This window comes from Tympanuchus pallidicinctus, unplaced genomic scaffold (genome assembly GCF_026119805.1).
Source record: "Tympanuchus pallidicinctus isolate F22 unplaced genomic scaffold, pur_lepc_1.0 scaffold1, whole genome shotgun sequence".
In the NCBI taxonomy this organism is placed as follows: domain Eukaryota; kingdom Metazoa; phylum Chordata; class Aves; order Galliformes; family Phasianidae; genus Tympanuchus; species Tympanuchus pallidicinctus.
In genome coordinates this window covers 207,680-220,583 of record NW_026294618.1, presented here as the reverse complement: position 1 = coordinate 220,583, position 12,904 = coordinate 207,680, and the positions used below count along the sequence as shown (strand labels likewise).

At 44.9% G+C, this 12,904-nt stretch overlaps 2 protein-coding genes across 3 annotated transcripts in view; both read right to left on the bottom strand.

Moving 5' to 3' along the window:
- Nucleotides 1–12,904, bottom strand: part of LOC128085658 (uncharacterized) — a 222,382-nt gene that overhangs the window by 36,066 nt on the left and 173,412 nt on the right. The gene's annotated exons all lie outside the window — the stretch shown is intronic.
- Nucleotides 1–12,904, bottom strand: part of EVA1A (eva-1 homolog A, regulator of programmed cell death) — a 192,535-nt gene that overhangs the window by 143,033 nt on the left and 36,598 nt on the right. For both annotated transcript variants that reach the window (XM_052692604.1, XM_052692613.1), the window contains exon 2: nt 1,213–1,427. In XM_052692604.1, coding sequence (XP_052548564.1) covers nt 1,213–1,427 — 215 coding nt within the window. The remainder of the gene's footprint in view (nt 1–1,212; nt 1,428–12,904) is intronic.

Here is a 12,904-nt window from a genome sequence, read left to right as displayed (position 1 = left end):
TCAGGTTGTTTGGAGACAAGGAAGGGCTCTTCCTTTGTGTCTTTATAATACCAGTACAGCAGGACCCCAGTTCCTGGTGAGGACACCTGGGGCTGTTACATCAGTGGCACTGTACAACATCCTGAGACTGGGCACGACAAGTAACCACTACCCTTCCCAAAAAGTCACACTAATTGAATCATTTTCTTCTCCTTTCTATTTTACTTTACCACACTACTAAGCCACACTTACACACAACTACGATGCTTGGAGAAAATAAAACCCTCCATAACACAAAGACACCTCTAGCTCCATCGCCTTCTGGCCAACTCTCAGCTCATGATTTGGAAGTCTTGCAGCTATATGAGCTTATATGCACCGGTATCAATGATGTTTCAAGTAAATGTAATCATGAAAAGAAACAAAAAAGGGAAGGCAGACTCTGCTAAAGCCTTCAGCCAGAAAAAATCCTGGATGAAAGAATGAGAAGTGATGGGGGAAACACTGGCCTTTATGCAAGTTATAAATGAAATTATTCACTAGCTCTGCGGGTTCATTAATCTAGCTCTAAGCTTTACTACAAGTTACTACTGGTTCATAGCTATAAACACACAGCATGCTAAAGAAAAGTCTCTGGCCTCGGATTTTCAGTCTCAAAGTGTGCACGTAGAAAGAAGTGGGCTTTCTTTTGCACTGGGGAGCAGATCACTCATCACAGATCAGCCCAGTAATGTTTCTAATTTTTGTTGCTCTTACTGACAGCTGATTAACAATGGCACCTTCCACATAATCCTCTGATTTGCTCAAGTTACACGTGCATACAGTCAGTATTCCCTACAGAAATGAACAGAGGTGGTTAACTGGGAGATAACAAGCTCAAGTGATGTATTATCACTTACAGCGGCCTAAGAGCCAAATGAGTCAGGCACAGAACTCCAGGATTGCCTCTGGATTTCACGTTACTGAAGTAAAAGCCTCGAGACAGGATCATTTCTGAAGTAAGAAGCCAGAGAAACCAGAAACAGCAGAGAAACTCCTAAATGTGTTGAAAAAGCTATCGGGAAGGAGAAGTATGAAGAAGTCTTGAAACACAGTCCAAACACAATCTGGTCTTCCAGAATACTCCTTTTTAATCGTATGCCTGAACTATTATTGATAGAACCATAAGAAAACTAAATGCCTGGTCTAGGAAAAGAACTCCAGAATGAGCAGATCCAGTTTAGCATGAAATACCTGAAGTGAAGTGCCAACTGAACAGGCAACATCTTCCTTAATTAAAGTCGCGTGGGAGCGGGGAGAGCGAGAAGGACACATCTGGTGACTTGGTACAATTCTGCCATAGAAAGAAGACTGGATGCTGATGGTGGTTCTGTGAGGGCATCTCAGGGAGACATATTCTCCATCACAGGCATGGTCAGTGTAATTCTTTAGTACTTGTGATATGTAACCTGCAAAAAAAACATGACACAAACCATCATTACTGACAGGTAAGTTAATTATTAAGTTAATTATTAGTAAACTAGTGCAGTTTAACAGACACAACTAAAACAGTGAGGGCCATAGATTTTATTACTCATCATCACATACAGGAAAAGAAGATAGACACTGACAGAGTCTGAGAGAGAGAGGTTGAGCAGTTCGTCCTTCAGCAGTGTTATATGTCCTTAAATCTGAAGCATCTCTATATTGCTTCCTCTTAGTACACTCGTACCACTTGCACTGGTACAAATACCAAGACTACAGGAAATGCAGCTGAGCCAGACTCATCATTTACACTGCATCTCGAGAGTACATGCAACTTTTGGTCCACCAGTACAAGACAGCCATTGATAAATTGGAGTGAGCGCAGCCATGGGTCACTGAGATGTACAGGAGCTGGAACACTGCTAGAAAAAGGCAGCTTTTGGGGAAAATAAAAGCAGCCTGACAGTGTGTATAGGGAGGTTATCGAGGAGGTGGAGTTAAACCCTCCACAGCAGCACATGCTGGAAGAACATCAGGCACGAACTGCAATGAGTATTTCAGACTATGTGTGTGGAGTAGCTTTTCACAGCGAGGGCAGTCAGTCAGTGGAACGGGGTACCCAGAGAGGTCCCACAGTCTCTGTTACTTCAGGATCTCCATGAATAAAGCTTTGAGTAACCTGATCTGATCTCTTAGTTGATCCTGCTTTGAGTAGGAGGTTGGACTAGATAACAACAGTCCCTTCCCACCCCAGCTTTCCTGTAACCTTACAACAGTAACAGGTAAGAAAGACCCAGACTCAGAGCTGCTAAGGGGTAAATCTGGTGCAAGTACTTATAGTTTGTTGGATGAGAACATCATGGCACACCAGTCATACCTTAGATCTCCCTTCACAACGTACTATTTCCTTCTCGTTTTTACCAAGTTTCAATAAAGTTAGAAGAAAAACCATATGCAGAAATCAAATCTTTCTGTCTGTTACAAGACAGCGTTATTCATAATAATAAAGTTGTTAAAAAGAACAAAGCGTGACAAAACCTCATTAAAGTTATGCTGAGCTAAACAGGATTGATTGCAGTCAGATTTCCATGGTGTAACATAATGGAAAGCACAACAGTGTCAGCTGAGTAGCAAGGCCCTAGACTGCAGCAAGTGAGGACTTGCTCAAATGCATCAGCAGTGGGCACAGAAGCAAAAGAAAGAAGCTGCTTACCTTCAGAAGGCCTCGGGAATGCAGGCATCTCCAGAGAGATATGTATGACACCACTGCCAACCCTTAAATGAGGGCTGGGAAGGGTGGATCCTGTCTCCAGCCCTTCTGGTCACTCAGTACACTGCATGCAGCTGAGCTCCCCTGTGCTGGCCTTGCTTTCCCACCAGGTGCTCCATCACTCTTTTAAGCTGTGCCTTTTAGCATTTCCACCATACATGGCAACAGCCCCAAACCTTGCCACACTCAAGCCTGAGGAGGAATCACGGTGGTGCTGATACAGAGATGTTTGCTCAGGGAACTCTACAGCCTGTGCAAGAGCAGCAGCAGCCATGGGTCTGTTCTGCAGACTTCTTACTCTCTGCAGTGACTTCAGAAGTCCCCTTCCCAACCCTGGCCAACAGAAGCCTGTCAGTAGCAATCCCACAATATCCTGTCTCTGTCTTCCTGTACTTCTAAGTAGAATAGAGAGGAAAAACAACACTCAGACAAATTTCTAAAAGGAAACCTGACATGTATCTTACACTTGCATTTTTAAAAAATAGCAGAAATGTGATCATCCCCTCAGTTGGCCATAACCATGAAATATATTGGACTGGTACCTCTGTAAGCTATCCAGTACTATCTTTTGCTTAAAACAGGGGCGCTTTACATCAGCTTGCTCAGAATCTAGTCCAGTGAAGTTCTGAATATTTCCACAGGACCTTCAGAACTTCTCTGGGCAATCTGTGCCAATGCTTAACAGCAATTAAGTTTAAGAACAGCTGTTACTGATTCCTTGTTGCCTCTGGTTTTACCACGGTGCATTTCAGAGAAAAGTTTCTGGTTTCACTTCATCTGTAAACAAACAGCAACTGGATCCCACTCTCCTTATTCTTTAGTTGCACTCACTGTTGCAAGGTGCACTGCTTACTCACGTCCATCAGCATGTTCTCCAAGACCATTGCGATAATTTGCACAACGAAGCACAAACTGTGGTTTGAGAAAATTCACGAGGCTTCCTGAGGATCATTTCAATGTCAAATTGAGCTGTATATGCATCTAAAGGCTATCTTTAGTCACTAAATAAAGTATGCCCAGGGCCTCTTCTCTGGCCCCAAGTCTATAACCAACGATTTCCTCTTACATTCTAAAATAGTACATTCTCATCTAGATCTTTGACTAGGAATAGTTCTTTATCCACACTAACACTGAAATCTTGCACAGGAGGTGTGTGAACGCATGTTCTGGGTGATGCTATAACACATAATCAGATCAGCTCTCCCTCAAAAGCGAGGCAACCCTACCAGATGGACAGGAAAAGTAAACAGCAAACAAAAACAGAATATGACATGAAATAGTAACCCTCATTTTCCATGCTGATCCTCCATTGCATTAGGACTTCTCCCTAAATCTGACCTATTAGAGAGGGAAAGAACTATAGCCAAAGCACAGTGAAGACAGCACTGGCTCCTCCAAATACTCAATTATTCTGTCAGAGCAGCTGTTCTGCAGCATGCCTTTCACAGCACCAATTCACCATCAGGTAACGTTTCCATCCCTGCAATTAGTGCTGATCACTTGTTGAAATAGTTCCTTCTCTCCTTTTCTATCATCAGTCTTGTAATACCGTGAGTTTGTTCAAGCTGAAGGTATTGAAGTGCTCAAAGGCTTTGATGGTGACTGGCCAACAATGAACAAAGCACAGCGCCTGAAACATCTGGCACTGACCACAGTTAGGAAACACTGAATTAGGCACTGACATGATCAGGAAAGACATAATGTTCTCCAAAAAGCAAAAGGACTGGGCTGCAGAGAATCAATGTTTTCTCTTCAAATGTGCCACATCTGCACTGCATTCGCTGGCAGTTCTTCTGAAAATGCTGACACTTCTATACCCACTGATTCATGTTTCAGTAAACCAAAACCCAAATTGTTTTCAGCATTCCTGCTGGGTTTTTGGTGACAAGTTTCCAGTGACCTCTTGTACCACTACGTGCGGCACAAGCAAGAGAACCACAGGGAGGCTCTTCACTAAATGAAGTGTATGAACATGGAGCCGGAGGCAGTGATTGAGGACTGCAATGGCTCTTATATACCAAAGCGAGAAGCAATTCATAAATAATAAATACAAAAGGAATAGCTTACAGGCTTCTGACTGTTTCCTGGCAAATGTGAAAAAGCCTCTTCTGGGTGGCTGCAAGAAATCATTGGTGTACAAGTAATACATTGGTGTAGACAGTAAAACTGCATAGCAGATCAGCTATTCATAGATCACAGGGTATGACAGTCAAGATATGAAGATTAAAAAAGTATTGTGAAATGCTGCCATTGTCCTCCATCAGGTATGTTTATCTGCTTTGCTTTCCGAGGTACCAGCCATAGACTTGCAAGAGCTCAAGTTCTCTTACGAGTGTAAGAGAAGGCTGTTAAAAGCCAAATCCATTCAGCAGCCTCAGATTCTAGGATTTAAATCAGCATTGTTGGATCCAGGAAGGCAAGCAGTTATTTACGGAAGACATCACAGTTGCATGGCCACAGTAAAATCTGTGTTGTCATGGTTCACATTGGAGGAATAGTGACGTTGATTTTCACAGAATCATAGGATCACAGAGCTATAGAATGGTTGGGGTTGGAATGGACCTTTAAGATCACCCAGTTCCAGCCCCTGCTGTCGGCAGGGACACCTCTGTCTATCACAGCTGCTCACAGCCCCATCCAGGCTGGCCTTGAGTGCTTCCATGGAGGGGCATCCACAGCCTCACTGGGCAACCTGCGCCAGGGTCTCATCACCCTCACACACAGTACATTCTAACCAGAGAGAAAGGATTCACATCACAGAGCCCACGAAGCTCTTCCAAATCAAATTACAACTTGTTTAATTAACAGACAAGACACTCTCCTCTAGATGGTTTGTGTACAAGGGACTTCTAACAGCAGAGCTGTAGTGGAACATCAATAGGCTGCCAAGAAAACACACAAAAAACTTTCCACAGTAAACACACTTACAGGGGATACACCTTGCATATAACCACCAGTGCATCTTCACTGCTAAACCTTCTTATCTAGACAAGTTCCACTTATATTTATTTTGATTGCAATTCCACAATAAAATTCATTTCACTCCTTTCTATGAAAATTCTTACAGAAAACAAATTCACAGAAATCAAAATTACAAATCTAACATGCAAATAGAAAGACACCAACTAAGTAAACAAACCCAAAGCTTGATGTCTTTTGGCAGCACTGACTGCAGCTAAGTTTAAGAGTCTAAACAGGACCTATACCCACACTCAGCCTCTCCCCCAGGCAAGCTAATTCTCAACCCTCCTACAAGCACCATTGGGTCACACGGCAATAGACAGACAGCCCTTTTGTGCCTTCTGGTCCAGTCACTAAAATCGCTGAAATGAAATTTGTGCAGTTTTTCAAGGGCCAGGGATCAGCTTATTCATGTGTTGATAAAGCGATTACCCAAAGCAGTGCTTATATAACAGGGGATGGAGTCAGGCACTGAATCCCTGCACCTCCCTCAGGACATATTCTGAGTTCACTGAATGTCTTGTCACTTATTCAACAGACCAGGAATGATTTACAGCGATCAACGTTTAAACCATCTCTACATTTACTAGTCCACCATTTGCACTTTGATGGTTTGTGTGGTCAATCTGCAAAGCATCACTGTCACTTCTACATTCCCAGAGAGAAGCACCTGTAAGACTCTGCAGTGCACCTCTCTCTCTCCATCAGGTTCCTTCTTAGACTTTTCTTAGCCATGTTCCACCATGTTTGGCATCAGTGGACAAGGGAAAGGCAACCGATGTCATTTACCTGGAGTTGAGCAAGGCCTCTGACACCGTCCCCCACCACATCCTTATCTCCAAATTGGAGGGAAGTGGATGTGATGGGTGACCACTCGCTAGATAAGAAACTGGTTGAATGGCCGCAGACAGAGGGTGGTCCTCAATGGCTCTGTGTCCAGGTGGAGGCCGGTAACGAGCGGCGTCCCCAGGGCTCTGTGTTGGGAGCGGTGCTGTGTAACATCTTCATCATGACAGCGATGGCGGAATCGAGGGCAGCCTCAGCCATTTGCTGACGACACCCAGCTGAGTGATGTGGTCGACACAGTGGAAGGAAGGGAGGCCATTCAGAGGGACCTCGAGACGCTGGAAAGGTGGGCAGGGGGAACCTGATGAGGTTCAACACGGCAAAGTGCAGAGTTTGGCACTTGGGCTGGAGGAATCCCAGGTATCCACACAGACTGGAAGGAGCAGTGCTTGAGAGCAGCCCTGCGGAGAAGGACCTGGGGGTCCTGGGTGTGAAAAACTGAACATGAGCCAGCAGTGTGCTCTTGTGACTTGGAAGGCAAATGGTGTCCTGGGCTCCATCAGCAGAGGGGTGGCCAGCAGGGACAGGGAGGTGATCGTCCCCCTCTGCTCTGCTCTTGTGAGGCCCCATCTGCAGCACTGTGTCCAAGTGTGGAGCCCCCAGTACAAGAAAGACAGGGAGCTGTTGGAGAGGGTCCAGAGGAGACACAGGGATGAGCAGGGGCTGCAGCACCTCCACTACAAAGACAGGCTGAGGGAGCTGGGCTTGTTCAGCATGGAGAAGAGAAGCTGCGGGGTGACCTCAGTGCAGCCTGCAGTACCTAAAGGAAGCCTGCAGACAGGAGGGGAGTCAGCTGTTGGAAAGGGGAGATGGCAGCAGGACAAGGGGAAATGGTTTGGAGTTGAGGGAGGGCAGATGGAGGTTGTATGTCAGGGGAAGTTGTGTGCTGTGAGAGTGGTGAGGTGCTGGAACAGCTGCCCAGAGAGGCTGTGATGCCCCGTCCATCCCTGGAGGTGTTCAAGGCCAGGTTGGATGGGGCCCTGGGCAGCCTGGGCTGCTGTGAAATGGGGAGGTTGGTGGCCCTGCATGGCACAGGGGGGTTGGAGCTTTGTGATCACAGAATCACAGAATCACCCGGGTTGGAAGGGACCTCAAGGATCATGTAGTTCCAGCCCCCCTGCCCAGCAGGGCCACCAAACACACACATTCAGATCAGGTTGCCCAGGACCCCGTCCAACCTGGCCTTGAACACGTCCAAGGACGGGGCATCCACAACCTCCCTGGGCAGCCCGTTCCAGGGCCTAACCACTTTCCTTGTGAAGAACTTCCCCCTAACATCCAACCTAAATCTTCCCTCCTTCAACTTGGATCCATAAGGATCCATAAGTGATCCTTGAGGTCCCTTCCAACCCAGGCCATTCTGTGATTCCCTCCAGAGAAGCCAAGGCTGGTGAGCACAGTACATGACAGCAGTCTTCTGATGGATCCCATACGACTGACAAATGCACCTTTTGGCTTTTCCTCCAATATTTTGGAAGGATGGAGGTCACCACATGCCAAAGAAAATTCATTCGCAAACTGATAGGAATTGTTTGGCAGTAGGAAATATTAAGCATTTGTCATGAAACCAGCTGCTGCATACCAGGTCTCCAGCAAAGTTTGCAGCAGCTCCTTTATGTCCCCAAGCAGTGTGGCAGTAAGTGGCCGAGCACCAACACAGGAACGTTGACAACTGTCCAATTTGACCACAGGAGATTTTCACCACTGCAAAGCATGCAGAGGCTTTTTTTATTTTTCTGTAATAAAAACATGCAGCAGAAGAAATACAAATCAGCCTTCTTATAACCAGGTGTCTTTGCAGAGCGTGTAGAAGTAGCACTTAAAAGCAGTCAGGCCTTTTACTGGAAGTGACCGGGAAACACCCTGCTTTCACTCAAGTTAAAGGAAAGCTTTTACACAGCACATCACACTGAGACAGCCAAAATAGCTATTTGACCACAGCAGTGACAGACAAAACTGTGCAGTGACCAGTTCTACAAGTACATTAATAACAAAGCCATGACAATGTGACAGGAGCTAGGAAACACCAACTCTTAATGAAAGGTCTTCTGTCCATTTGGGAGAACTGAATTCTGTCAAGGCCACGAGTACAGGGAGATGGCAGCTTTGTTTGGCCTAGGGCAAATGGCAGGAGTGAAGGCAAAAGTGCACAACCCTGTGGGAGCTGCTGCTAAAACCATCAGAAGCAGCCACGTGTTCCTTGCACACACAGCCAGAAGGCAGCCCCAGAGCAGAGCGCGCTCCTGAAAAATGTGTATTTCAACTGGCAGGCCAAAATGTGGAACAATTCCTGTGATCCTGGAGAGCAAATCTGAAACCCTCTTACCTTGCATGAAATAAACCAGCCTGACTTACACGCACAAATATCAACACGGCAGTGAAGGGTTCTCCAAGAGGAAAAATAGTTCCCACCAGCTTTCAGTCTCTCTCACTGATTTTAATGAGCACTTTGACACTCTGATGGACATTTTTATTAGAAATTTTTTGAACTGCAGACCGTGAAATTCCAGACCTCCCTCATTGAAACTCTGTAATAAGGAGAAGAGGTAAGAAAATCTTCATGCTCAACTAGGTCAGATCAGCCTGAACTGCTATTTGCCACCTTGCCATTCTTCCACTGAAGAAGCAGGGAATTTCTGTGGATGAGGACATTGATTTCCATGGCAAGAAGGCACAGAGTTCACAGACAAATGTGAAAGCTCTGCCAAGACACAGCAGAAAACCCACGGATATGGTTTCCCTTCAGACCAGAGACTCCGAGTTTAATTCTTCATGAACTCGCTTTCTGAGAAAAATATAAAAATCAGGCAAAAGCCTGTTTTCATCACTGGAATGCTAACATTTCCCTTTTCCCCCTTCTTTACATTCCAGATTTTATTTATTTATTCTTATTCAAGGTGGATTTGACAAACTTAATGAGAGCAACAGCTCTGAAATAACCTTGCATCATTTTCCCCAGGACCGGCAATAAGAGCTGCAGTGCTGCCCTCTGCGTGACCCTCGCCTGTGAAATGCATATTTCTCTTTGTTTTGGCTCAGCCTTGGCAACTTTATGAACCTCGAGAGAGAAAAGGAAATAAGGAGAGACCGAGACAAGATAGAAAAGGCTAAACGGTGAATGGGAGATGCACAATAGGGGAAAAAGAGGGAACTGAGAAAGGGAAAACAAGACAGAAGATAAAGTAGGCAGGTAAAAAAATCTTGTCTTAATTTGTCAATTAGAAGCGTGGTCCCAAGAGTAAGGATTGGCTGAAAACATCACAGGGGCTGAATCCCTTGAGCAAAGGTAGAAAAACATGAGCAACAGCAAGAGGGAGTCTTAAAATACTGTAAGGGGGGGAGAGAAGGTTTGGAGTAAGAATACCCATCTGTAAGCAACCTCAGGGTCAAGCTGCTAGATTCAATACGTAACTGCCTGCAGAAAGGCAGAGATAAAAAGTACTCAGGAGAAAAGGGAGCTCAGAGTGGCTATCGAAACAGAAAATGATTAATAAGTAAGTCTGCATGAATATCTCATCATTTTGAATGTGTCCTATCTCTGATGGCTTGTCTACAGACTCAGTTATTGACTGAACAGTACGTGCAGAGCATTGTGTATTCAACAGCCAGGCAAAAATGCCAGATCAGCATCTTCTGCTTTTGCCATTGATTTTAGCCAGAAGAGAATTTACTGTTCACCGGTAACCGGACAGCTTAACGCAACGATAAATGTTGTCAGGGTAGCAAGAGGGATGATTTCACATATGAATTATTTTTTTTCAGTTTGATATAAACAATATCAACAGGAAATAGGGATCCCTGAGCAGTACTAGTTTAAGCTGTCAGGCCGCCTGACTCCACTTCCCTCATGCTGCTTCTGGAAAAGGCACTGCAGAAAGGATGTGCAGTCTGCACTTGGGAGCAAAGGCAGGATGGTCTCCCTACCTTGGGATGCGTTCAAGCTGTTCAGGCTTCCTCCTGTCTATTAAACAAGCCACAGTTTCCTGGTACTCAACTGAAAAATGATGCCTGTGTCAAAATATCTTATCAATTTAATGGCAGCTCTACTTTTCCTATAGAATCCTACAGAATCATGTCATTTGCTAACAGAGCTCATTGTGCTTTAGGTGTGGCTTTTAAAATTATTGCCCATAGTTTTTTTTTTTCTGCATCGGTGGGAAGGCAGCCTATTTCCTAGCTAGGCAAAGCTGGAATGCAGAAGAAACTTTGGCCTAGAAGACTGCTCTTTGGACACCACTGGCATGCAATTATGCTACCATCTGAATGGTCTCCATACAGTCAGTACAGGAAGGAAAGTCCTGTCAGGTACAAAACACTTCATTCCAAAGTAGATACCTAAGCAAGAACAGGAGCACAGGTCAGACAAAACATGTCTGAGTCTCGTTTGTCCCTGACAGTAAAGGGAACACCACCTAATTAGCTCAAATACATTTTTGCAACACTCACCAAAATAAAGATGAGTTGCAGTGTTCATTACTTATCACAGTACTGAGCAATGGCTTCACGATCTACTTCTAACAAGAGCTACCCCAAGGAGGAGCTCACCTCGAGTACGGAAGGTGAGCAGAGCACCAAGCTCTCACTGCACTGATCCTTCTGGAGTCCTACGGAGCCATTCTATTCCAGCAGTGCAGCAGTTGCTCGCACTGGAACACAGCCTTCAGAGAGACACTGGCATCCCCAGCTCTTACAATCCCTGAAGTCGCTCATAGCATAACTTTTGTCATCAGTACACCTACAGCTTGAAGCGAATGCTACAGAAGACAAAACAAATGACTGAATTTACCTAAATAAAATGAGCCCAGGGACAATTTGACAACGCATAGCCCTGAGGGAGAGAGGCCACACACCACTAAATTGACTAATAAATTAAAATGACCGCCACATTCCTCTCATTCTCCCAAAACAAGGTGAACTTTCTTTTCAGATATCTTAGAAGTTCCCTTGAGCCATGCCCTGACAACGACTAGGAAACTGCTAGTTAGCACGGGTCTAAACCATGACTTTGGGTGTGCAAAAAGTTAAGCAGGACAATTGTGGCAGTGGTTAGCACATCCCCTTGCTCTATCTTGCCCTTTCTCTTACTAGCCACCTAACTGCATACCTCTACTATATATACTAGAGGCATAGAGTATAGTAACACCTCCATTGTGCCACTAAAGAAAGGTCAGCTCTGGCCATCAGACTCAGGGCCAGAGAAGTGTTCCCAGCTTACTTCATTTGGCACCATTCCTGCAGCTCAGTTTCTGAAATGTCAGATGGAGATGACCCATTTCAGTATCCATAGGTAGGCAAGAGAAAGATAAGGACTCGTGAAAGTGAAGTAACATGGAAAGACTGGTAATAGAGACATAGAAATGCATACTGGTTTTTAATCAGGAGCACTCAGCACTTCGGGATACACCAAAGGAGATGAAAAGATACATGGGAGGGAACCTCAGCCTGGAATATAACTTAATAACATTTATAAAGACATCTGACTAAGAGAAAAGAGAACAGCCCTGTTCCACCACACCATCACAATCTTCCCTAAAAAAGCAGTAAGTGAAAACACAAAGGACATTTTTCCACAGGGTCTCTTTTCTCCCCCACCTCTCACTAAGGCCATTCCCCATATTTGCAGTTTCTTTCAAAGGCAGAATAATATTTGGCTTCCCTAGCAACTAAGAACAAAGAGACAATAGAAATTCGACAGCGGAATTTATTAAGCTGCATACTGCAGTAACCCCTTGTACAGGGACAGCAATCAGGCAGAGCAGAACAGCCCCAAAGCAACAGCAGATAGAAAAGCATTTCGGCTAAAAGCTATTTGTGCTGCTCTGACACAGAGCAGCTGCTTTGACTAATAGGCTAGAGAGGGGATTTGTTTTGCAAAGTGGCACTGTGAAGGGCTCACTGCCTCACAGCTGTAACAGTAACTACATCCACAACACGCCTTTTCCTCCTGCTTGTGGCATTACACTCCAAACCCAGCACAGGCCAAAACAGTCTCAGGATCAGCTGCTGCTAAGTTGTGAGAACTGGGCACATATGTGAGCAGTGCCACTCTTCACAGCTAAAAGCAGTGCTTAAACAACATGGGGGCATTCCTCAATCCCTGAATCTTGAGAGCACATCCCAGCTGCCTCTCCTCAGAGAAGGTGATAATCTAAAGAACATGATTTTCAACTCGTCTCTATGTACACATACATGTATTAATCTGCTCAAAATGCAGACTGACCAATATGCCCTCCTACATTATCCTCATTTGGGACAGGACGTGGAACTGTACTCAAGCATTCTAGAGCTCAATCTAATATTAAGCTTCTCTGTTGCACTAAAAACACTTCTGAACCTAAGTATGTAATCCATACATTTTGCACATCACACAGAACTGGAATGAAC